General features: G+C 38.9%; 2 protein-coding genes across 3 annotated transcripts in view; one reads left to right on the forward strand and one right to left on the reverse strand.

Annotated features, from left to right (window-relative positions):
• Positions 1 to 9739, forward strand: part of wb (wing blister) — a 104845-nt gene extending 95106 nt beyond the window's left edge. For both annotated transcript variants that reach the window (XM_072302894.1, XM_072302895.1), the window contains 7 exons: positions 710 to 1025; positions 2011 to 2148; positions 2883 to 3023; positions 3525 to 3693; positions 4674 to 4807; positions 5700 to 5928; positions 7486 to 9739. In XM_072302894.1, the coding sequence (XP_072158995.1) occupies positions 710 to 1025; positions 2011 to 2148; positions 2883 to 3023; positions 3525 to 3693; positions 4674 to 4807; positions 5700 to 5928; positions 7486 to 7643 (1285 nt within the window). In that variant the 3' untranslated portion in view covers positions 7644 to 9739. The remainder of the gene's footprint in view (positions 1 to 709; positions 1026 to 2010; positions 2149 to 2882; positions 3024 to 3524; positions 3694 to 4673; positions 4808 to 5699; positions 5929 to 7485) is intronic.
• A 3639-nt stretch (positions 9740 to 13378) lies between these two features.
• Positions 13379 to 25623, reverse strand: LOC140225111 (uncharacterized). Its single transcript, XM_072302706.1, has 2 exons — positions 25015 to 25623; positions 13379 to 14620 (listed from the first exon to the last, which is right to left on the reverse strand). The coding sequence occupies exons 1-2, from the start codon at positions 25066 to 25068 to the stop codon at positions 13994 to 13996; spliced, it is 681 nt and encodes a 226-aa protein (XP_072158807.1). The 5' UTR covers positions 25069 to 25623; the 3' UTR covers positions 13379 to 13993.
• Positions 25624 to 26817: the final 1194 nt, after the last annotated feature.

Raw genomic sequence — 26817 nt, forward strand, 5'->3', positions numbered from 1 at the left:
TCTTTAATAACAGGTTAGTACATACGATTTTAAAATGTTTTGACAATTCGTGTTTTTTAATAATTGAGCTTTCTGTGATTGGATGACCTCATGATCAGACACAATGTGGATGATCGCCTAGTAGATTGGCAGAATATTGATTTTCGTCTCTAGAAGACCACCGATTTCCGAGAAGGGAAGCTTAAACAAACAGAACTTTGATCCTCGTCAAGAAAGGAGTAAATTTGTAAATTCAAGACGTTTAATCCACTATTTTACCGAATTCTTTATAACATTTCAGGCAAACTCATAGCTGTTGCATCTTGCATCCATATCTTACTATTAGACATTCCCTAAACATGGAATAGTGAAAAATATGCTTATGGCCAAAATGTGAAACCACGTACCTCCGTTTGCGATGTTGTAAACCTTATGTCATACTTTATTTGACATTTTGTAAACTAGTCAATGCAGTTTCTCAAACTCTTCTTTGATTTTCTTTCTCTGTTAGCAGAATTTCTGTTTAAATTTTTAAGCTATAAAGTTGGCTTTTTTTCTAGAGAAAATAAAAATACCAGTGGAAATTTTGAAACTCTCCAATGGAAACTCGTGGTTTTGCACTTTTGCCATTGACTTTTCCGATAATTTTCATTCGTAGCTCCAATTTCCAAAGTCAAAGATGGTCTCTAGTCAGTCTATTTTGACTTTGAACTGCCTGTTATTTTTTCAGTGTTCTAGCCTTTGATAAGCCGTTGGAATTTGAGCACGTGGCAATTGGTCGTCATGGACCCGTGCCAGTGCGGACGGAGGCATCTCGACTCGAGGTGGAATCCATGCAGATTTCTCCAGAAAACTCAGCCAATGGCTGTCGCAAAGTTTCCAGCTACCCAATCGAGTCGGGAGCAGCTAAATTCGGTGACACTCCTCACAGTCATGTCCAAATTGATTTCTCCAAGCGTAACCTTGGAAACATTTTTCAGGACAATTTTACGCTAGAGATGCAGTTCAGAACTTTTTATCCCAATGGAGTACTCCTAGTTATACCTGTAAGTATTTCTCAAATATGTCATGTAATGAGTTACTCCTTCAAAAATATATCTGTGACCCTTCACATAAGAAAGAAGACATTTGTACCAAAATCGAAACAGTAAATTTGGCTTTATCGCCTTGAGGAGTGTTATTTAATAAATCAAATCAAAATGTACGGAAAAGTACGACAAATGAAATGAACAGCTTTTTGTTCGAATCGAGAATCAGACATGTGACGATGTACTTGGGTTGAAAAAAAATTGGTCCCAAAGAAAATGTGGAAAATGGCATCATTGCAATCTTAAATACCTAAATGATCAAATCAACTGCATATTTCAAAAGAACGCAATTTTTGAAGAATATTAGTGCAAACCGCACCTCAATATCTTTTTTCGTTTAAAAGATATGGAACTCAACAGTTTTCAACTCGGCAACGCTGCTACACGGAAAGAAATTCGTTTCAGGCCTTGAAATTTGGGAAAAAGCTTATCCTATAATAAGGAATGACTTATTGAAAAGTGGTCAAAATACATGAGGGGGAACTTTTGCCGATTTTGCATACACCCCTTTCTATTTGCCAAGATCCAAATTTCTGGACGAAAATGCACCTTTATAGCTCATTTCAGCCAAAAATGGAACCAAATCGGCAAAATGTTTTCTCCCAAAAAGCGTGCATGTTTTGAGGTTCTATTCCTTGGGGAGCCTCGTAGGCTGCTGCCCTCGGTAGAAATTTTAATTTTACAATCTTTTGGCTATGTAAAAACATTGGCACGAAGAAACGCCTTCTCTGAAGTGGCTAGCAAAACAACATCAACTTTTGCAATCAAGCATCTCTGTGCAGGAAGTTGAAAAAAAGAACAAAAAGGGATTATCTCGTACAAAAGACAGCCGCAAATTTCATTATGCCTATAGGTGTCAGCCTGTCAAATACCACCCTTTTTAAAATATAAACTCCAATACGAGACCCAATCAAACTGAGAGCTTTGAAATTATCTTTTTCAGAGCATCAAAAACAAATTAGCAAACTTCATAATGGCAACGCTCGTGAATGGCCGGTTAAAGGTCATTGTCCAGGGGAAGAAGAAGAAAAAATCTGAGAGCATGTCTCAAATTGCAGTGAATGATGGATTGTGGCATCATGTAAGTACGGAAACCTTGCTCATCATTTGTTTCATACTCCCCGGTTGCAGCTTCGAATTAAGTGTTGCGATATTTGAACTCAAAAGCTTAAAAGCTATTGTACGTCAATTTAATTCTCATGCAGTAAGATTCTGATAGAATATTATACATACCTATCTAGGAAAGATTTTATTTTCATTTTTAAACTTAAATGTTGGAAAATTTAGGAATGAACTCTGTGTCGAACATGGAGTAGATTTTTGTAATTGATAGGATTCACTCTAAAAATCCTAAAGCCAAACTCAGAAACCATGTAACTCAATTGCAACATCTAAAATTGTCATGCACACTTATTTTCCCGGGGAAAAATTGAAGAATTTGACAGTTAAAATTTTTTTTAGAACAATCATGAAATGGTGGGGAAAAAAAATTGGAATACATTTCAAGTCATAATGCAAATTTGTTGTAACTCTCCAAGAAAAATAATGTATGGATAGAAATTTCAAAAATTGGCGATTGATTTTGGAGTTTGACAGAAGCTTTCCACCATGAAGAACGTAAATGGATTCAAGGTCACGAAGTGAAGCAAAATAGAGAAAACTTGTAATTTAATGTGCGGAGAAAAAGCGAAAAGGAGGAAGGTAATTTTGTTTGAGGATGAGGAATTTAATTGTGGGTAGTGAGATACATGTTTTCAAAACTGTATGCTTGTCTTTTATTTCCAAATTTTTTTTTTTTTTTTTGCATGGAACAAGATGATGCTCATGAAAGAGGAACACATATTCCGCATGCAAATTGACAACAATCCGCCTATCTCGTTCGAGGCCCACAAGAAGTCGAACATCGGAAACATTACATACATCGGAGGTCTGCCAGAGGAACTCTTAACCTCAATGGTTTGTGTTGTCTTCATTTTTAGCCGAAGTCTGGTAGAGGAAACAACTTGTGCTGCCTGCATTGAGTTGTTATCAAAAATAACAAAATATCAGAAGGATGAATTAAATATACGGCTCCATGAGTGCTCAAACTTCAAGTCAAACCGAGCTGCATTCTGTGAACTTGACTTACCTTGAAACGTGAAGTATAGTAATCGAATACTTTACTTGTCTTAATTGCAAAAGATAGATAATTTTTTGAGCTCTTTAGAGCAAGAAAACCAACAAGAGTCAAGATGTTTATCATTTCATTGATACTATTATCTCATCAGTCTTGCACCATCCCTAATCCAATAATGTCTAGACTCGATTGAAAAATCACCAACGTAAATTTTTATTGAGAGCAACCACACCAGCGCTTTTTTTTTTCGATTTATACCATTTGTAGGAAATGTAGAAAAGCATTAATAATCACTGTACATGAATTAACTTGTCTTTAATTTGGATGTTTGTTGGTTTCAGAAATTCTCATATTTCCCCAAAACAGAAACTTTCAAAGGCTGCTTAGCTCGTTTAATCCTGAACGGTCAGTTCGAAGACTTGGTCGGAGATAAGTATCATAAAGTAGGACAGTGTTTCCCGCATGTTGAGAAGGGCTCTTATTTTCCAGGAGACGCTTTTGCTATCTATGGTATGTCCTAATTCTTGAGCCGATTGGTCCTAGATACGTCTATCGGCAGTCAGAAAAATACTCTTCGTTTTTAGACTTTTTACTGTCAGCTGAAGAGCATCTACTTTTACTTTTTTTACTATTCTGTCCTCAATTGTCACTGTCCATAGGAAAGGGGACTTAGTGAACACAAGCACATTTACTAGAAGAGTAATTTCTCTCAAGCTGAATAAAAAAAAAACAAAATTTCAGGTTTCCACAGAAAATGCGTAAGAGTATCTGAAGGAATAAGTTGTAAAAGGTTTTGTTCAGTTTGCACCTTTTGACAGTAAATAATTGCATTTCAATTTGACGTTCCTACTTTTCTAGCCTCTAGAGCAGTAGATTCCAACTTTTGATGCTTTTTCTCAAACTATTTTTTTTTTTAATGAATACTTTTGAATGTCGGTTCCCTTGGAAGGGAAGGGAACAATTATACAAAATTTAAAATTTCTCCAAACAATTATATAAAAGTCTCAATTTTGAGTTTTAAATGTTAAGTTAAATTGAGATTTATTGATGTTAAATTTAAATTGAAGTGAAATTAAGAAAACAATTTGTACCAAATTGGAATTATATCAGTTCTAAATTTACATTTCAGAAATGTAGTTTTGAAAAAAAGCTTTTTAAAATTCTAGTTTGCTGTGGTTAGAGTGCAAAACTACTTGATTAAAATACAACCTTACACCTGCGTTTAGCGCAGAGTTGAACCTCAAGGCTCACAGCTGATTCTTCGGGATTCTAGAGAGTTTTTCCCATCGCGAACCCAAAATCTGATCTACTAGCCCAACTCGTTAAAAAAATTTCTACTGAACTTGTTGTCCCTGTGGAGTGAGGACCCAGTCAATACATATAATTTTTCTTTCCCCAACTCTCTCCTGAAAGAATGAAATACATTATTCTGAGTTATCCTTTCTTAGATTATATCTGATCCTCCTCTGTTTTTTATCTCTTATTTTTAGAAAATGAGTTCGATGTCGGTTCGTTAATAGAATTAGAAATTGAATTCCGAACGTCTGAAATGAATGGAATCATCCTCTCTGTATCACAACCAGAAGGGTATCCAGCTCTTTCTCTCCAGTTTATCAATGGCAAGGTATGTATAATGAGGGGTTTTTTTCTTACATTAATGTTAAATGCCTCTATTGGGTTTTTTCACAGGCAAACTTCTGGGATGAAATATTAGTTGATACTTAAAATCAATGTTACCAAACAATTAGAAACTCTCACATGCCACAGAATGTCTTACTTTTCCAGAAATCAATGTGCCAAATCTCGCATGATGGTAAACCTAGAAATATGCTATTTTGGTTGGTGACATCGCTGATTTCTTGTCACATTTCATTATTTTGAAAAATAAAACGTTCCTACTGTGTCCTCTTTCTTAACTCAAGGAAAGAATGCTCTGAAAGTCTAATGGGAAAATGTAATGTAATATATTTTCTTAAAAAAATTGAATGAAGGTCCTAATTTTGAGTGGTTTGCAGTTATCATGAACTGCTCGAAAAGATTCGCACTGAGTAGCATTCTGTCGTTAGGTATCTTGTACATTTCATAAGAACAAAGGCCGTATGAAGTTTGATGGGTTCTTTCACATCCTGAAATTAGAGTCAAATGTTCGTCTTTGCACCATTTTTTTAGTGTTTAAAGACAGGCTTTCATTTAAAGACTCTGTTTATTTTTATTTTTTTTTATAATATTATTATCATTGAAATCGTCAGTGAATGTAAGTTGTAAGTAACATTTCTGAAATTTTAAATTAAACAAACTAAAATTTTAAAAACTGCATTAAGTCTTGTGGTGTGGCTCATGAAAAGTTTAAACCAATATTTTAGAGCGGATAGCTGTGGAATAAGTTTCGTTTTTAAAAAAAAAAAAAAAAAAAAAAAAAAAAGTCAGTTGCCTCCAGGCTTTTATTAGATCTTCAATTTTTAATTGAAATTATTGTCTCCTTGTTAACTTACTTTTAAAACTCTTCGCGTATGCAGGTTGTAATGACAGGCGACATGGGCGACCGCCGGCCTTTCCGTGTTGAGCTAGGTTTGGGCTCTGATTTTGCAGTGTGCGATAACAAATGGCATCGGATCGTGGCCCAGTTCAACAACGATGAGATAACACTGAGGCTGGACAGCGAGGGAACCAAGTACTGGCTCTCGGATAATGGACATTTGACTGGAGCGCACACTAATAGTCCACTCTACATCGGAGGCTTACCAGGTAAACTCTCTTGCTCAATTTTTTTCTGATTCTTGGCATTCATATTGAAGAAACGCCCTTGCTCTTTGATAAAAGTAAACCTTTCCTAAGCACCAGTGATTGCGACAAGTTGTCGTTTGGTAAGTGAATTATTGCAATATTCTCGTGACCAAAAATTCAATTTCAAAATTGTAATTTCATCGCAATAAAGTTGCAACTTTATTGCAGATTTTTCATTCAAAAATGCTATTTGGGTTGCTCTCAATGTGGAAATTAGAAATAGTGTGAGAGCAGTACTGCACAGATGCATAGTTTTAGGATAGCATTCTAATAAGTTGAAGTGAGAAAAATTAAAATTTGATTTCTAAAAATAAGTTAGAAGCAATTTAGCTCACTCTTGATGTTACCCGGGTGCACGATGTGAATTGGCATTTTTATCCAAAATTGAAAGCACTGAATACGGAAGATGAAAAAGTCAATTAGCTTTAACTCCACACAGTATGCATTTAACAGGGTTTCAAGGGCCTGGAAAATTCAGGGAATTACTGATTAATAAGTCAGATATTTTGGCGAGTAGCGCATCAGCTCAACAACCAGTGCCACCCAAGAGTGCAAGGAAAACTTCCAGAGTGCATTTTCCCTTCATTTGAATCTTTAGAAGTTGAATTGTTGTCCAATGTTAGGTAAACTCAGTGTGAAATAAAGAAAAAATCCATATGCAAGCGTTGTTTGAAGGTCTGAGAAAGGAACAGAAATTTTGGAGTGTGGGGAAAAAAAAACAGTTCTAGAAAATCAGGGAATGGATTGTATCCAATACATCAAAGAAGAGCTCTATCATTGCTATATTGATATAAATTGGTTCTAAATACTTAAACACCTCAATAATCACCCATATAACGAACAGTGAAATGCATGTTTTTACGAAGGAAAGATTTTTTTAACTAACAGCAACATAAATCATCATCATAATCATGAAGATATCAAGACCAAAAATGCAATAAAATTATAAAATATTTTGGAATTGCAATGCGTGTCGTGAGGGTGAGTATTGAGGTTATCTCAATGTTTTGGACCAATCGATATGTCAAACCACTAATGAATACGGTCCACTGGAAAAGGAAAAATAATGGGGACCGTTATATATTGACAGTGTAAGTCCGCAACCATGTATCTTGGTTTGCGACTTTGCAGACTTCCTGTCATACTTAATTTCTAAAACAGAAAACTACTCAACGGCAATTCTTTAAAACTTCCGTGATTTTTCTTCTCTGTGCGAAAAAAAGTCTGCATAAACTTCAAGGATGATGTCAATTTGTTCTCCATTAAAGAAATATTATAGAGGCGGAGATTTTCAAACACCGCAAACGAGACATGTGGTTGCGGACTTACGCTGTCGATATGCTATAAATTTAAAACTTATGTAACTTTGGTTCAGTTTTACATGTTTGAACGTCGTTTGTAATGAAATGCCATTGATAAAATCACGATAATCTACTGTTTGAGTAGCATCCCATTTTCTGTGGACAGTCATTTTTTCAGTCATATTACTCTCTCTTAATGATAAACTTTGGGTTGCAGATCATGCGACGATAGACACATTAGAAACACGGGAGAACTTCAAAGGCTGTATCCGTTACGTAAGCATCAACAAAATACGCAAGGACTGGATTGAGATGGAAGCCCTCCACAGCATCCTCCTCGGCTCCTGCCCCCGTGATAATGATCCAAAGTCGTGATACTCAACTGGGACTTCCACCATCAAATGGTTTCAAGACTGACAATTTAATGCTCTCTGCTTCTGTTGCAAACCTCACAGGGTCCACATCAAGTGAACTATATCTTGCAATTCGAAACTACAAAGTCTGACACCGGATGTCACTATGTGCATAAAGAACTACGGAACGTATGATGTTTCTTAACTGAGCCAAGAATTGCAGTTCCCAATCGCAAAATGTAGTCAATCTGTAACATTATGAAACTATGAAGCCGTGTCTCAAAATCCCATGCATATCTTACTTTTTTACATTAATAATGCCGTGTTAAGGCACATCGGAACGTGCTGTATGAACATTCAAATGTTGCCAAATTTCCTTTCAGGAAATTTCAGACTTTCTGGGCAAATTATATACTAACAATATTCTCAAAAATAGTCGGAAGAAAGATGGTGCACCAATTTTTCCGAAAATTAGTAATTTTTCCAAGGAGATTTGTCAACACCTGAAAGCTCACGCGGCGTTTTTCCTTAGCATGGCAGAATATTACTCCACAGTTTTGTGTTAAATTTTCGAGGAATTTAATTGTAAGGGCAAAGAAAAATCACAGACATCCTTTAAAGAAGTAAGATGGGGCAGAAAATCAAGAATCAAGATTGGCAGGTTGTGCAATAAAATGGGGATATTTTGCAAAGGCTTAAATGAATAAAGTGCTGTTTATCTGGCAACTATGTCCACATTCAGTATCTTTGCATCGTAGTTACATTGTTTCGTAGTTTCACTTTCAAAATGCTGTGGTCCTGTAGAAATTTAGTCCCTCCTCAGGACTCATAATTCAATTTTTTGTTTGTTTTTTTTTTTAACTCTTCATGTGTGCCTTTGGCATGTTCTGCCACATGTTTTTTTTTTTTTTTTTGTCTTTTTAATTTTCAAATTGTTTTCAAGCAAAGATGAGCCGTGTACCACAATGATTCCACAGCTGTCCTTGTTAGAACATCGTAGTGAAAATATGTACAACATAAACGGAAATTAAAATATTTATAATTATCAAAATTTTTAGTCAGGGTCTGTCCACAATAATTAAGACTACCAATTTGTATCTAACACTTAAATAATTCACCAAATTTGAAGATGACTCTTAATTTTCTTCTCCTTGAGCATCATGAATTCTCCTCACAATGTGGAAAATAGTTTTTGTAGGTATCATGATCTCACAATTGACTCAAAAAGATTTTGTATTGGTTATTTTTCAAAACCCAACTTCCAAAAATTGAGTATTTTCTAGGATGACTGCCCAACGATGTAAAGACAATTGCAAAAAAAATTTTAACAATGTTTTGATACTTGCAATTAAATTGCAGCGACTCAAAACTTTCTTTCAGAGTTAATGGCTCAGCATTAAATTTTGTCATGGAAGACATCAATGGCACATGGCCCATCAAATTTTGAAATAATATTGTCAACCTCAAACCCTATTATTCGCCGTTCATACATTACATGAACTTGCAAGACAGTGCCAAATGTGAGAAAACGTTTTGAATTAATCATCGTTACAATATGAAGAAGGGAGAGTTTACGACTTCCTCTTTTTTAGGTAATCCTACTGTTACTCCGACCTACTTCCTATTTTTGTGCCCAAGAATCAAAATTGAATAGGTTCCTCAAGTCCATCATATTGTAAGTTTTGATTGGATCGAAAATTATTCATCATTTGTATTTAGCTTTAAAATTATTTCTTTGTATATATATTTTTAAGATTTCAGTAATTTTTTAGTGTTTTTTTTTCTTTGTATCGAAAATTATGTTTGTAAATACATTAACAGATTTTGTATGTACATAGACAGGCATATGAGATTGTAGCTTCTCACTCCGCTAACAAAACTCGAAATTCCAGAATTCGAAAGTTTATTTTGTAGCATTTTGTAAATTATTTTCTCTTCTTGTATATTCATTGACTCTAGTTTTCTGGAAAATTGACTAGAAAATTTTTTATTTGCAAATAGCAATCATTCGAAGTGTTGCCCCAATTTTGAAACTGCCTTTTTATTAATGGTTGTATTTTTTGTATTTGACCTGAATTTATTCAAAAGATTTGGAAGAATAAATTAATTTTTTACTGATCCCGCTTCATTAATGTATTCTTAGCCTGGACTTTTAAACGTGGTGGGATTGTTTGAACGTTCAAGTCAAAATTGTAATTGTTAATTTATAGGAAATTTGAGTTGTGACCAGTGTAACGCCAAAAAAAAATCTCACTGCAAGGAAACAATCAACTGGCCTTTTAAACTTATTATTCACTTTATTATAAAATACATTTAATCCATGCTGAAAATAGACCACTTGACAATGCAGCAATTTTTACTGAAGCAAAAGCAAAAGGACGTTTTCTCTACGGACATAATGTAATTAATTGCAATTCTATAACATGCAGAATAGTCCATATTTTGCAAACCAATTAAGGGCTGTTCGTTTTATGCCGAAAATCAGATATTTTCAGCCACTTTCTCCTTCTCGTAATGCACCTGTAACGCAGGCATTGCAGGCATATGCACTCCCCTAATAGAAAGGAATAACATGAAGCTCAGTTTGACACCCCTCCCCCCCCCCCCCTGCCACTCAAATTGACATATGACGATGAATTCTAAATGGAAAATTGCCACCTTGCGTAAATTTTTAATCTTTATATTCTTGAGAAATGGACGTTTTGCACTCATTCTACCATTATGTGACACAACCTTAAATACCCCCTTCCCTGTTCAGCTCAAGCCTGTGCAGAACTCAGTATCTAAGCCCACCGCAGTCCATGGGTCAATGCAATTTATGGCGTTTTTCTTGCCATCATTACTGATAGGGAATGTTAGTGTGCAATCGTGAGGACTACTATCAAGTGACTATTGAGGGATATGCGGGTGTTTATTGAACGATTAAAAACTTGATGAAAAATCGTGCATCCATCAAAGAAGTAGGTACCTTTCTTAAAGTGAAAGCCCAAGATGTTGAGTAAGTAACTTGGGACCTATACCTACATAGGTAAGTCCTTCAACGAAGTGCAAAACCGACATTATGGAGAAATATTTTTTATGTGAGGTAGAACACCCCCCCCCCCCCACATGTTTTCTCTTTTTCAAGGAAAACAAATGAACAGTTTCTATTGAAATTAAGTATCTATCTGTGAATTTTTTTCACTCATTTCAATAACGAAACGTAATGCTCGGTGTTTAATTCCTCTGGAATTGTGAGACGATGAGTAGAAATGGAACTCTACGAATTTATGTAAAATTTTGCGAGATCACATGATGCAGATGGTTCTCATGGTTTTCTCCATAATTATATAATTCCAAAGCTCTCAAAGTTGAGGCTAGTATCAGATGAGATCCCTGGCACTCCTGGCAGAGACTCCACCTCTTTTTGGATTGCATTTTGCAATACGGAACCAAGAGCAATCCAATGTTGCGAAGATTGTGTTCCTTACATTCTTTGAAATAACATTACTGGAATCACCAGGGCCGGATTTAGGAGGAGGCCATTTTGCAAAGTTTTTCAATGTAGGTAGGAAAAAAAATAGGATTCTGAAAAAAAAAATACAAACAAGAAAAGGCGACAGAATCACTCATTTCCTGAGAGCATAGTAATTTATAATTTTGTCGTCTTTCGGTGATACAAAGAGACAGCACCTTTCATTAGTCGAGTGAAGAGAGAAACCAAACCCGCATTTTGGCCTGGAGCGGCGCGGCACAGAGAAGCAATGATGTCGAGGACTTGAAATGAAAAGGAGAAGCCATCGGCGCGGCGGTCGGCATGTAACACATATTAGCGCCTACAAGAGTGCATGAACACTTCACGCATTGCGTCAAACACAGTGCGGTCAGCGTGAAACGCATGGGAAAATGAGATGATTTGATCGCAGCTCAGAGAGCTTTCCGCATGACTGCGACCCAGGAAACCCCAAAATTGATCCCCTGAAAACAGCTCAAAGTTAGAGGACGGCAAAAAAAAAAAAAAAAAAAAAAATTGACAAAATCGCAGTCAAAGTTTGTCGCCCACTTGTCATCCACAGACTCGATTATTTCCAAACGCTTGTAAATACGTAACCAGGGCCGGATTAAGGGGGTGGCCAAATGGGTCGCGGCCCATGGCGGCAAAATGTAGGGGGCGGCAAGTTTTGCAATCTTTTTGAATGTAGGTATCAAAAAAAAGAGAGAAAAAATTGAATTCAGAAAATAAATTACAAACGAGAAAAGGTGACAAAATCTCTCATTTTCTGAGAGTAGTAGTATGGTAATTTCTGATCATGTTGTCTTTTGGCGATAAAAGAGACAGCACCTAGGATGAGGAATTAGTCGAGTTAAGAAAGAAACCAAACACGCAATGGACCACTAGATAAGGTACGAATTTCAGCATTCTGGTACATGTTTCTTAACCAAAATTTTACGTAAAACACGATGCTCACAACGAAAATTACCGAAATTAACTCCTTACGAAGATATTTAATGATTCTTAATGCATGAATTCAAACCACCCGCTCATGAAAACTCAATGCTCTACGTGATTCACATCGCGCGCTAAACGTTATCATGACAGTCTCTGCGATATAAAAATCTGGCAACCTCAATCTTGACGCTTTGGCTCAGTTATAGCAAATTGCTAATAGTTTGAACAACACATGATGGGAAATGAACACTGCTCGATTGAGAAGCTTGCTGAAACCGTTGTAGTGGGCGATTTGACTCACGTAGAGTTTTGAGTTTCTTGTGAGCGGGCAGTTCAAATTCCTCGTAACCAATGTGAAATAAAAACGTTAATATCTTCGTTAGGAGTTGGTTTCCGTAATTTTCGTTGTGTGAATCGTTTTCTACGCTAAATTCTGGTTAAGAAACATGTATCAGATCGCTTAAATTCGTACCTTGTCTAATGGTCCATTTGACCTGGAGCGGAGCGGCGGCGCACAGATCAATGATATCAAGTACTGAGATGAAATGGAGAAGCCCTCAGCGCGGCGGTCAGCATGAAACGCATAGCGCCTACAAGACTGCATGAATACTTCACGCATTGCGTCAAACACAGTGCATGCGGTCGGCGTGAAACGCTTAGCGCCTACAAGACTGTAAGTAACTTCACACGGTCAGCGCGGCGCGGCGGCGGAAGTTAACCATCCATGGCATAGCGTTACGAATTCGTAACAACGTATTTTCGGAGTTTTTAAAAACTGAAACTTTTCCCAGCGCGCCATGATTTTGCAAAATTATGCATTGGTTTTTTTTCTGAGTTTATGAATAATGAAGGCATTATGCTGAAATTATGCAATGCGGAATTTAAGCGCGCAACTCCTCGAATTCTGGAGTGGATATAGGTATGTGACGGTATCACGCGAACATGAAAGGAAATCTAACAATAAGCTTTGCTTTTCACCTGTCTAAAATCATACTGATAAAAGTCTTTGAATTTGGGATGTGGCAACCTTTTAATTCAAGATTCTTTCTCGAATATGCGCGCGGACATTTATTCTTGTTATCAAATTAAATCTTTAATTCCATCAAACTGCAGAGGGTAAATTGGCGGATGATGAAAGTACCGTGGCTAAAATTGCGAAGTTAAATCTGTTGGCCGATCAGGAATGAATTGAAAAAATTAAATATGCTTTTACTCACCACAAATCATATAAAATGTGACGCCTTGTTAGCGAAGTTTTTCATTAAAACAGTAAAGGTAAATCAGTTTGCAAAATTACAAGTTTGTTGATGCTAAAAATAATAGATGGCTTTATATTTAGTTTTACATCATGGTGTAGGAACAGCAATTTTTTTATTGATTTGATACACATTTTGATAATTTTAGAAAAATCTCCTGCAAAAATTGTGCACTAAATTACAACGGTATCGCCTCTCTCACAAAATGTTTACTCGCATTATTGGACTGAATAGCTGGATATCCGTGAAAAATGTTTTGACTTTCTCATCCGTCATCTTGGTGATGAGTGCTTCACGCAATGAGCAGGAAAATACGAGGCGATTGGTGGAAATCGCAAATCAGTCAACTTAATTGTATTATGTAGGTATTGTAAATAATAATTTAAGTACAGGTTTGAAGATAGGTATAGATGAATAGAACTTCGCCCTCTTCCGCTTATTTGAGGATCACTGCCGATAGTTGGACGTATTTTTATCAAACTGAACGAAGCGCCATAGGGGGAGAAAGGGAGAGGGGGGCTTAGATTGGCGGGTGTTGCAGAACGCGATGCTCGTTCCGTCCTATACTCGCAATGCTTTTCCATGGCGCTTAGTTCCGTTTGACAGAACGCGCTATCCGGCATTCTAAACTCCTCAAAAGGAACTCAATTTGGCGCTTAGTTCCGTTTAAGAGAAATACGTCCAATATCAGTAATGAAAAGGCGGCGTTGATGCCCATGCTGTGGAGCTGGTTTTAAAGTTTTGTACTTTGTTGAATTTGTTATTGAGCTTAATCTGGGAGGCGTTGTCGGTGGAGCTGGTGCGGACCATGGGGCTTGAAAAGGAGCGGTCTGGGCCTCGGGTCCTGCTCCTGAGGCGAGGAAGCGCGGGCGCGGGGCCGTGCGAGGGCGCGCTGAGAACTTGCGCCACGGTGATGCAGGAGGTGAGCGGGCGCCGCGTCTTTCTAGACCAGCCTTTGGCCGTTTCCACGGTGCAGCAACGACCCCGAGTCGGCCTCAGCCCCACTTGAGCCCCTTGGCCTTGGGTCCACCTGTGCGCGTGCGGCCCTTGAGGCACCTCCTCCGTCTCCGGGCACGTGTCGCAACGTGGTTCCGACACTTTTTGGCAGTGCCCCGGGCGCTCCGAGGCGTCCAGTTTCATGAGGTTTTTCGCCATCTGGGTGCATCTCTCCTCGGCGTCTGACTCCTTCCCCGGACAGCCGTCCTTGAATTCGGCCACGCCTTTTAAGGCCGATGGACTCGACCCCAAAGCTGACCGTCCCGAACTGGACCTCTTCAGACTGAGACTCCACTTGAGCATTCCATCTGCGACCTCCTGCCAACAGACCATTATTCTCGCTATTAACCACAACCAACTAAACGTCTAGAATGCCCGAAAGAAACCCACACGGAAAAAAAAAGTATCACAATCCCAACTATACTCCTAGCTGATTTTAGCGCCAGATATTACAGTAAATGCACAAGCCAGCAGCCGGATTGTTGAAACTTTAACTGGCTATGTCGTCACGGTAAGACAAGACGATAGCCCTATCTGCGCCGTGTAATATATCAATTTTCGATTCTTGTCGTGCCGACATAAATTTCAACAATCGGGCTGCTGGAGGTATGGTTAAGTCAGCTGAAAGTATGGTTGGGTCAACCATACCTCTACCTGCGGCCCTCACAGTCAACATAAGTATGGTTGGATTAACTATAGGTATCGCTGGCTGGTGTCTTCACACTTTTAGTTAGTGCAATAACTCTTAAGGCTGGCGCCAAAATCCGCTAGAAGTATAGTTGAGATGGTGATACCTTTTTTTTTCAGTGTACGTAACGCGCAAAGGGGCCGGTTTTTGAAGGTAAGAGGGGGGTGGGAGCCCAAGTATACCTAACCTCAATCTCTATAGCCCAGTCCACACTAGCAAACTTTTCATCAGACATAATTGAACGAAAAGCTGCAGGTTGGAAAGTTCAACGCAAAAAAAAATTGATTCAATTACTCTCCGTTCAACTAATCATCTAACCGGCGGCGCTAACTGGATGGAAAGTTGAACGAAAAGTTGAATGAGATGTCATATTCAAGTTTCCGGTCAATTTTTCATCAAATTGTCGTTTTCTCGCATCAGTGTCACACTACACTGAAAAAAAGGCGTACTAAATTTAAGTAAACGCGTTGTCTCGGATTTTTACTAATTCCAAGGTGGGTCCGCCTTGGAAGAAAACACCGGGTTTCTCAATGTAGGCACTCAGAATTGTCTGGGAACAAGAAAGTCCTATTTTGTTTAATTAAATCAACGACGTTTTGAAATAAGCGATCGTGTACTTAAATGAAGAAACCTGTTTCTCGAAATTAGTAAACGGGGACAACGCCCTCAGAGCACCTTCGTTTCCTTTTTTCAACTACTCAGCTTGCTTGAAAGAGGAAAACACGTTCCGTCGGAAGAATAAATCGTTTTCATAAAATTAGTAAACGGGGCGAACGCCTTCTGAGATCATCCGTAGCCTCTTCCCAAGTCATTAGCTTGCTTGATCGAATAAAACACAGTGCGTCGAAAAAAAGAATCAGTATCATTAAAATTAGTAAACGGGCTGAGCACCTTCCGAGCAGGGTCGGACTGACGCACCTCTGAGGGCGCAGACCCCTAGCCGGCGAAGGGGGCGCAATGTGATATTTTGCTCAGGAGTATGCGGGAACACCTCCTCCCCCCCTCTTGGATAGGCCGACATTTTTTAAAAATCAAACTCTTCGAAATAGAATTTTGACGATATTTTCAGGTTCAAAATCGATTAATCTTATGAAAGAAAATTCTGAAATTGAACATAATAATAAAAGTATCGGAAGAATTGTGAGATGAAAAATGTAAAATCGATCAATCAAAGAAAAGCTATTCGAGGCATCCAAGCACCACTATCTCTGGAAGGAACAAGCCAGAGCTCGAGAGATCCAAAATCATGCCTTTGAAAACTGGAAGGTGGAAAATGAGGGTGACAAGAAAACAAGAAATACTTCAGACCCTGTATATTGTGTAAATTTTAAATTTAAATTTTCAAATGTTTAAACAAGTTTGTTGTTTTTCGGTGATACAAGAGACATCATCTTTAATTAATCGAATTGAGAGAGGGACTAAACACGCAATTTGGCCTGGTGCTCAGCGCAGAGAGGAATGATGACGAGGACTTGAGATGAAAAGGAGAAGCCCTCGGCGCGGTGGTCGGCATGTAACACATATTAGCGCCTACAAGATTGCATGAATACTTCACGCATTGCGTCAGACACAGTGCGGTCAGCAGCGGTCGGCGTGGAACGCACAGCGCCTACAACACTGTAGGAATACTTCCCGCATTGCGCCAAATACAGTGCGGTCAGCGCGGAGCGGGGGCGGAAGTTAAAATTATTAAACCACATTTATGTTTGTTCTTTCTTAATTTTTTCGTTCAATGCTTACAAATGGAAGGCCTTGTCCACAAATATATAGGTTTACGGGACTTTTTCGCGCAAAGTTCCGTGAACTTTCGCTAGTAGTGCTGACAGGGCTTTCGCAAAAAATGTGTCTAACACGAGTAAACGTGTTTTATGCACCCCGCTACCTCCGGCACGTTCACTTGATGGTTTTATTGATGTTTCAAAACGAATGAGAAGGGGGCGGCAAAATACAGGCGGCCCATGGGCGGCAAGTAGGTGAATCCGGCCCTGATGAATATACATACTACATAGCTAAAGAAAAGAAAAATCAGACAAGGGGACAGAATACAGAATACACTTTCCTCTACAGGGTGGCCCAGATCTACCGTATCAGGCCTTTTTTTCGGTTAATTTGGGTCGCACGAAGTGCAGGATCGCGGTGGTGAATAGGGAATCGACCCCAAGGAATCCGAATTTCACGGTCCTAGAGCCCCCCTGGCGGCCCTTGGGGAGTAAAAGGAGTAAAAGGGGGGTCCGTACTTCAAAAGTCAGGGTGAATGTCAAAATTTTGAAATTATTTCATCGGAATCAGAACGTAAGGAAATTGTTAACCTGAATCAACACCAGAAATCCAAAATCGGACCATCCGGGTTCAAAATACCGACCCCTAAAGGTGGGGGACACAGCCCCCTTTCAAAAAAAATCAAGTTCGTTAAATTGACGTGGAGAGTCGGAAAAAATGTGTACTCATAGGTAATCGACCCCAAGGAATCCAAATTTGAGGGTCCCATTGTCCTCAGACACTTTTCTGATGGGGCACAGGGGGTCTCTCTGAACTTTTAAATTTAACCGGTGTGGAGGTTACCCCCGTCACTTTTTCCCCGCCTTTTTTCTGCAAAATTTGCTCCAACAAAAACTTTGAATTTTTGGCAATAGAGAGTAAAGCAGTGGTTGGGTTCAAAACCACTCATAACTCAATTTTTTCCAAATTGTGGGTTGGTTCCTTTCTGCTTAACTCAGTCCAATTAAAAATCACAATTTTATCACAGAATTGACGTGATTTTGTCGTGCCTCTAACGTACAGGCATATCTCTTTTTTCACATGAGCCGCGGAAAGCATAGCGTTATACGGAGAACAGGGCTCATACGGATACTATGAGATATGCTCTTACGTTAGAGGAACGACGATTTACGGGCGACCCGATTCCTAGATTGAGACATTCAAGGCGTTTATTCAAGCTGAGGAGTTTTAAGGTTAGCTTTGCGTCTCATTTTCATGCAGTATCCTTTTCCCCCTTCGGTTATTTTAGATTTTTACTTTCTCGTTTATCCTGGTTGGGTACCGCAGCCCGTAACCCTTTATGAGAGCTGTAGGATAGCAGCTCACAATCAGTTTGATTGCATACAATTTTTTCTCCCGCGGCACGCAAATGACTGCTGTGTGACTGTGTGTGACAATGTTCGCCGACGCAATCGGTGAATGTACGCACGCTATCTTGAGTAATGGTGGTAGGATATATGTACAGTGTGATTCATTGATCCCTCTTCACTACGATATCTTTTTTTAATAGATAAATGAATCAGCTCGTGCAAAAACGTCCGATGGTCAATTCAGTATTTCAGGATTTGCGTGGGCGATTGCATTATGGCTTACGGAGAGAAGTTAGTTTAAGACGTTAGGAATGCTACATAATTTTACAAGAAGTTTCGCAAGTATATACTCATTCACTGAGAAAATCGGCCTCATTAATTTGTGTCGAGGGGAAGACGAAGCTGCAATTGGACGTATTTCTTGTCCATTGAAACTATGTGCAAAATGATGTGAGCCCTGTTATGCATATATTCTTATGGATCTCAGGGCTCATGTCTTAATGCACATAGTTCCGTTTGGTAGAAATACGTCCTATTGTAAGGATTCGGACGTTTTCGCACGAGCCGATTCAGTTGAGCTGTCGAGCTGAAATTTTGAGGGTGTTCGTAGAATAGGGGGGCGGGGGATATCTTTTAGTTCCCTAAAATTTGCAAGTATCCCTCGGAGAGGGGCCCGGACGCTAACTTTCCTTTTCAATCGGTAATCCATATTTAGTGATGTATGCTTCGAAAGAGCATTGAAAAAGTCAATGTATCACGCTACTTTGAGGTCGTTATCTTAAATCGTTAACAAAACTGCGGCCGATTAAAGTTCAAAATGACCACGAGCAGGTAGGTATCTTGGCGACCTGTATGAACATGCTTCAAACATGCCATCAGAGACTCAAATATCAGTCATCGTGACTGTGGATGACTATGCCACTCCAATACCCTGACCCTTCGAGGTTACAGGGTGCGGGAGGGACATAGTCACCCAGTAAGTAATCCGTCTGCACTGTTCGACTGGGTTGTGAAAAATCGGTTATCACTCGTAGTGTGCGCGACTGCCAGCGCTACCTATCAGTGTAGATTGCAACAACACAGTCCAACTCGGTGGAGGCATGGCCGTGCTCCGAAAGTCCGTGCTCTGCAGCGTCTGCCACAGTCTTTGATAAGACCTTCCGTTGGCTATCAGACGGCCGCTGAGCCTTGCGGGAATATAATTGATACTCAATGTGTCAATAGTACGAAGATAAGTTAAGGAGTACGGTCCAACTTCGGGGTGCACGACGGCAGTTGCCAGTTGCCTTGGCCCCTTGAGGGCGCCTCGCCGGCCAGCCCGGCCTTACTTACTTACTTACTTACTTACTTAGTTTTTCAAAGTATATTAACTTTTTCAAGATTGATGCCCTATAAAACGGCCGAAAACCAGTATTTTTCTTGTTCCAGAAAAATGTGCTTGAAAATTGGTTGTTGGGTTTTTTTTTCTGATCACTGGACACGAGTTTACGCTGGTTTTGAAAAATTCTCTATCGCTTCCTTTGCGCCTCTGGACGATTAAATATCGGCTTTCCGCTATCTTTAACAGATGTGTTTATTTTTTTTATTTTTTTTTTTTTTTAACAAACTAACGTTCAGTTTGTGATGTTCGCTCCAAAAAATCCCTGTCTACCTATTATGAAGCAAATAAGCTCATAAGCTCATATATAGGATGTCGAGATACTTTTTTTCGGCCAGGTTGAATCTAAACCTACTGTCATTCTGTTATTGTTCGAAATACTACAATAGCTCCTCATTTGGATAATGTTTATATTCTTTCTCTTCTTTTTTTACGCCCTTTAGGTTAAAGTACCACAAAATAAGGTTTAAAAAATAGATATTAATGTACATAAATTAGGATCCGTTCGGCCGCGCCCCTCTGAAGGTCCTCCGAGCTTTTGGTATAACTTTGCCCTGCAAGTAGGTGCTCCTATTTCAAATCGATTAGCTCGATCAATATGAAAGTAATCGGGGTGGTTCGGGACTGTTGGATCACACTGTATTCTGAAATTTTTTGTTTCATTTCTTGAGGAAAACATTATTCAGGCAGATATACACCCGACTCCTCTTGACGTGTTGAGCTGTTAAAAAAAAACCCGTGCCTTGATGTCAATTAACCGTCATCGGTGCAACACGGGTGGTTTTAACTTGAGTGCCCGTCTCTTTCCATGCGTTCAGAGTCAAACCCAAGGCTTTAAATTCTAATATAAGAGTGGAAAGATTCCACTTTTTAGTCGATTCCACCTTTTTTCTATTTCACTCAAAGGGTTGCCAGACTGTTCGATAAATGTGAATATTTCACACGGGTTTGAACTGGAAAAAGATCTGAAAAAGCAACTCATCTAGCAACAGTAGAGTCTAGGAGGGACGAGAGGCTGCCTTTCTGGGAGAACTTATGATTTAGCCGGGAATGTCATTAAAACAAATTGGTTCCGTTTTAAGCATCAATTGTGAACTATAGGAAAAGCTATTTTAAAATAATAATTTTAAATGGTCACCGATGCTACAAAAGGGGAAAAAATGAAAGGGTTTGAAAATATAATTGAGGATGTAATTACTTATGAAATCAGAGAGAGTGAGACAAAATCATGAGAGGAATTTATATGCAATGAAAGTATGAGAAAAGAACACTAGGCTGCCGTGCTAAGGAAAAACGCCGTGTGAACATTCGAGAGTTGCCAAATATCCTCCGATAAAAGGTGTATTGTTAAGGAGATTTATGAACGTTTTTCCTTGAAATCTACAGGAATTTTGGGTAAAATTGCGAACAAAATAATCTGAAAAATTGGAAGGGAAATAATCGTAAGTTTTCTCATAAATTTGTGTTTAATTGAAGGAAATTTGGCAACGCCTGAAGGTTCATACGGCGTTTTTCCTTAGCACAGCAGTAGGGGCCTCATAGCGATTCAGAGCTCGAACTATACTATCGTTGAGCAGTTTTTAGACCCCTACGCCACCGATAATCTTCTCAGGAAGTAAAGATGAACTTTTGCTACTTCAGCGAGTCAAATCGCGGAAGGAGATCCACGGTTGTCACTTTCCTCCACCCGATGGGATTGACGTCCCAGTCAAATGCGTTTTTCAAGAAATGACCGATCCTCATCGTTGCTTCATATCCACATAATTATTAATGTGCAAATGATGGCAAAATCATTTCTTCAATCATCAAGATCCTGTGACAAAATCATTTTTGTTTTGAGAGCCTCAAAAATGTATACATAATATTGATCAAATGTCCAACTACTCAGAAAAATGGCTCGAACGTCACTCAGTTGTAGGCAACCGGGGGTCCAGGGGGCGCAGGCCCCGTGACGGACGCGCCAAGTGCGTCCAAAACGGCTAGTCAATTCTAAAAATGTCCATATCCAATGCAAAGTTTCAAGGTATTCCGCCATGTTTTATCCTTTCAAAACGGAACGTATTGCGAAAATATGATTAATCTATGAGCTTCCAGACCCCTAAAATTTTCATTTTTTCTCACAGCTCGCTCTACCGTTCCACTTGGCCGATTTTCATGATTTTTGCAGCTATCGGTAGATAATTGTCTCAAAATAAGCCCGCTTCATTCAGTTGATTTTGGAAAAATACCCAAGTTCTTGTATTACGTGATAAAATTTTAAAATCTCCCACTTCAATAGTGGAAACGTTAATTTTTTGTTAGACACGGAAAGAATATAGTTAAAAAGGGTCCGGCATGTTTCAATGTAGATTTTATAATTTAAAAAATGCTAATTTAACCCCCTTCGTGATTAAATTAGCTTTCCACTGATGTAAAATGTACATTTGAAACATGTAGAACATATGTTTTAACAATTTCATTGTTAAATCAGCAGTCCATTTTTTTCCGCACAGCTCGTGCCAAAAATCTACTGCGCCGATTTTAATGATTTTTAAGGATATCGATATGAGATGGTCTCTAATAGAGCCCACCATTTATATTACTTCTTGAAGGGCTCGCAAAGCGGGCCCCATACAGAGGGGATGGAGTATCCCCAGGGGATTGGGCCACGTATTGTGACCAGGGGATGTATACCCGGAGTATACCCACTAGTTCCTAGTATCCCTCTAATTCTCTAAGAATGTATTTGAATGAGTGAAAAATCTAAAGGAAGAAATATTGATGAGTTCTTTTTTTTTTTTAAAAAAAATCAAAACTTAAGTGCAAACTCGCAGCGTCGCGTTGCCGCAGGAGGTAGGCATTTTTTTACTTCTGCCATCGATTTGAATTTTAAAAGAATAGGAGAGGGAAAACAGACACTCAATCGTCGCTTATGACGCATGCCCTACAGTTTTCAGATCATTCACACCAGTGATATTGACGTTTAACTCTGCAGGGTGATCCAGACCTACCTTACGCTTTTTTCTCGGTTGTTTTGGTTCGGAGGAATCCGAGAACCGCGGGCACGGATAGAGATTGACCCCATGGAATCCGAAAATCACCAACTCCTTGGAGATACCGTCTTTCAAAATGGAGGACGGGGACCCCGTCACAATTTCGAGGTTATTTATCAAAGTCAGAAAGAGCGGAAAATTGCACTGTGTAACATGGATACCAAAAAGTCCAAAATATGTCCTTTTCTTTTTAAAATATTGACCCCTGATACTATGGGGCAGCCCCCCAGATAAAATTCTTGGTCAAGAATTGACAGAGAGACCCGGAAAAAAATCAAGGTGTTTTCGCACAACTGTTAAAAATCTGCGTGTTCGTGGTTACTTTTGATTCTTTTGAGTTGCTTTTTTTTAATCAGAACAACCGAAAACTAATCGACCACATTTTTAGTTGAATTGACCAAATCCGCAGGTCACTCTGAGACATCTACGGAATACGGATGAAGACAGTGCTCTGCGGCCCGATCATTGAGACTATGTCGGCTCGACACGATGGGACATAGCCCTATATCAACCGTGCAATGTATCGCATTTCGATGCATGTCTTATCAAGCTGCTTTTAACATTCAATAAACGACCATTTGCTGAACTAATTCACTCTGATTCCTTTTTGCCGTGCTAAGGAAAAACGCCGCATGAACCTTCGTCATTTGGCAAATTTTCCGTGATTCAGAAAAACCCGTGAATAATTTCCGTTCAATTTTTCAGACAATTTTCCTCGTAATTTGATCTAAATTATCTTAAAATTCCAAGAAAAATACCTATCCCTATATAACTCTCCTCAAAGTTAACCTTTCCACTTGACGAAATTTGGCAACTCTTGAATGTTTTTACAGCGTTTTCCCTTAGAACGGCGGTCTAGATGTTTCTCATTTTCAGAGATGGCGGCTTGCTATTGGCTAGTTGATTATGGGCTCTCACGAATGCGATCCAGGTTCGATCCTGGCCGCCGGCACCCGATTTTTAACGAGATTACAAATTTTTAACCCAATAATTCGCAATGTAGCCCAAACATTTGGTCAATTTAACCTGAAGGCAAACTAACCCAAAAAATATTAACAGCAGGTTTTTTTGTGTTCTAGGTACTTCCTATATTATTACAAAATGTCGGGTATTTTTAATTATTTTGAAAAATTAATCATCTCCTGGGTGGACGAAGGCCTTTTTTTTACCCATGCTCAGTCACATTGAAGAGACATTAATTGTATGTTGGACTAGATTTTACAGAGAAAAACTAACTATTTCGAACTTCAATCACAAAATCACGTATCCGTACAGGGAGGTCAATGACACATAGGTTACTTCTGAAATGAGCCAGGAATTTTGATTCCGTATTAAAAATTTAATTCCAATCCAAATCCTTCGGCAAGCGTCATCAGGTGTTGCACGATCGTGCACCTGGACTACAATTAGGAATCGATTTCTGGCGCATATGTGAAAGCATCTATCTGCGTACGGAAACTAAGGGCATGTGCATTGTTTCTCAAATTAGCTAGAAATATTAGTCCCATATTGAAAAAATGTTGTCCAACTGTGTCTCTCATTGAATCGAAACATATAGTGGTCTGAGCAGAAAGATTCTTGACACAGATATATGTATATCACTAAACTTTAAGTTAAGTTTATTCCAGTGAATAAAAATCCCTGAAGCGAAGGCATTTAAGTTGTTTCACCTTAAGGAATATCATACTGAATCCTAGCAAAACCTGATGACGCCAGGTTTTGTAGTTCTATTCTTTACACACTGTGCCATGGAGCTTTCAATGAAGGAGTCGCAGAGTTGAATGGTGGAAATATTTCAGTATTTGTTTGTTGTGGTCATGTTCAATATTTCGGGAAAACTGAATCGTCCATCTGTAGATCAATCAGGGAATCTCTGTCAAAAAACCAACTTTTAAAGCATTAAAATATAAGTTCGTAAGTTATCGTTTCTAATCGTCAGCTACGTTTGAAATTTCTATTTTAAATAAACTTAGGCCCTGTTCCATCACCACTGGTGAAAAGCTTGAAGCAAAACTTTTAACTAAGAAATTTACTCTCGGCTTGCTCAAAACTTTAACGCCATTTTTGAGGACTTTAAGGCTTGTATGCTACATTTTACGGTTTAGATGACATTTTCTATTCTGTTGCCACATTTAGGAGGTAACAGCCTTGATTTCCTATCAAAATTTAGCAGGTAAGGGTGCTCGTTCAATTTTAACCAAAGGATAAATTTGTAACAAGGGGTGTTGGGCCTTAGTAGGCTAGTTTAGACTAATTTCAATTTCTGACTTAATTTTAAGAATTTTCAGAATACTTTTCTGTACAAAAAAGTCTCGATGATTGATCTAGAGGCAGTTTCGATTTTTTCCAGAATAATCCTCCTAGCCCATTGGCGAGAATTGAGATCGAATAGTTTCATATTTAATTACATTTTCCTCGACAAGGGGTCTGGAGGTAGCGATGGGGGGAGGGAGCTCTTGCCAAAAATGTGGAAAAAAACCTCGGAAAGGAAATAGAATTAATATAGCCGAATAGTATCTAAAATCAACGGATTTGACTTCACTTACCATGAGAAATATATTAGTTGATACGATCAGCAAAAAAGTGATGGATCTTCGCATTTCTGGTCTCGTTTGAATGGTTCATGTGAGCAGAGGAGTAAAAATCTTGTTCTCAGGCGAAAGAATCCCAATGCAGAACAAACCCGATGAGAGAAAGAAACACGCTTAAAATCCCACTGAACAAGTGTCGATTCCAGTGACTGCTTGGGGAAAGTCATGGACTCGTTGGAGTGTTAAAAAAAGGTGGAAAATTTTTCGCTTCTTCGACAGCCCCGTTCGTAGTGCAAATCCGGTATCATGTTTCCTCGGAAAATAGTACAGGTCAGAAACTTTTTTGCACGTAGCCAGATGCACACTTGTGGTAAGTTCTCTCAGGTTCAGCGGCGAACAACTCCGAATATTTTGGCAACGTTCTCTGGTCCCCATGTGCGTACGAGGCGACAAACGATGAGCTCATCGAGACGGAAACACACCTAGTTAAGACTAAAAAAAACTGGAAAATTCTGAAATGAGATTAAAGTCACGCAAATCTAATTACATCTTATTCTCCAAAATAATTCCAACGTAGATTATTTCCATTGATACTATAATATGAACTCAAACATGGGAGACTCGTGAGTCATAGGCGTGGCTAGGTTATTTCTCTGAGGGGATCTTCCGCGAAAAAGTTTTGAAATTTCAACTCTATTTGGACGCATTTTCAGGCCACCGTGACGCAAATTTACTATCATTTCTGCAAAAAAGTACGTTTTTATTTAACACTCTAAGAGAGATACTCTATTAAAAGAGATTATCAACCTTGACAGAGGCTCTTTTTCTACCATCATGGATTTCTAAAGGGAGGGGGCATGTGACGCTATCTCCGCTTCTGGCAGGCTGCCCCCCCCCTCTCCTAACTACACCCATGTCGTCAGGTAAATTGTTTTTTATTTTGTGGGATGGGGCTGACGTATGTAATGTTACATTTACTTATATGTTGGGCTTGCGTAGCGGAGACCTCTCATGCTGCGAAAAATTTTATGTGATGACGGGAATGCTTTGCTGTACATAGCCTGATTCGTTTTGTGATGATGCTAGTGCGATCGGAAGGTCTAATGGAACATGGTATATGGTTGACACATTTTCCGCCCGGGTTTAAATGACTTTCAATAACTTTTCCTGCCCAGAAAAAAAAAAAAAAAAAAAAAAAAAAAAAAAAAAAAAAAAAAAGTACAACACCCGCATCCTATCAATTTTTTCGTGGAATTTTGCGTGCTCTGCAGTGACGGAGGAAAGTGTTAATGTACATTAACCATGAAACACTCGTATAGCATTAGCGTTAAAACGAGCATGTCTGCAGATTTTTAGTACGTGTCGCATTCCAGCAATACATCTCGTCATCTTTGTCGGCAGTTCCGCGAACTCCACGTGGAAGCCTGTGGATTCGCGTCAACTCACGAGTGAATGGAAGTCCAATGAAACAACAACACATCTCTTTTCCAAAGCCTTCGAAATTCTTGGAAGAGGATGAAATGTAACCCTCGAAACGCTCATACTGAAATTTAAGTGGTGGTCTAGGACCTGCTAAAATCAGAGTATACTGGACTTAATCAGGGAACAAGACATCTCCGAGAAATCAGGGATATCATCGGCAAGTCTGTCCTAGAAACACGGAAATGAACCAACAGACAATAAGGTGAGAATTTAAGCATCATGATTTATGTCTTTTCATCAAAATTTTACGGCGAACACGATCTGGACAACGAAAATTACTGTAAGCAACTCCTTATCATGACATTAACGTTTTTTCATTCATAAATTCAAACTTCC

The sequence above is a fragment of the Bemisia tabaci genome, chromosome 7 (assembly GCF_918797505.1).
Source record: "Bemisia tabaci chromosome 7, PGI_BMITA_v3".
Lineage (NCBI taxonomy): Eukaryota > Metazoa > Arthropoda > Insecta > Hemiptera > Aleyrodidae > Bemisia > Bemisia tabaci.

Coding starts and splice junctions, on each gene's coding strand:
- LOC140225111 (XM_072302706.1), bottom strand. CDS start 25,068: ATGCGAAGATCCATCACTTTTTTGCTGATCGTATCAACTAATATATTT. Junction 14,621..25,014: donor CAACTAATATATTTCTCATG/GTAAGTGAAGTC, acceptor GTCTGTTGGCAG/GAGGTCGCAGATGGAATGCT.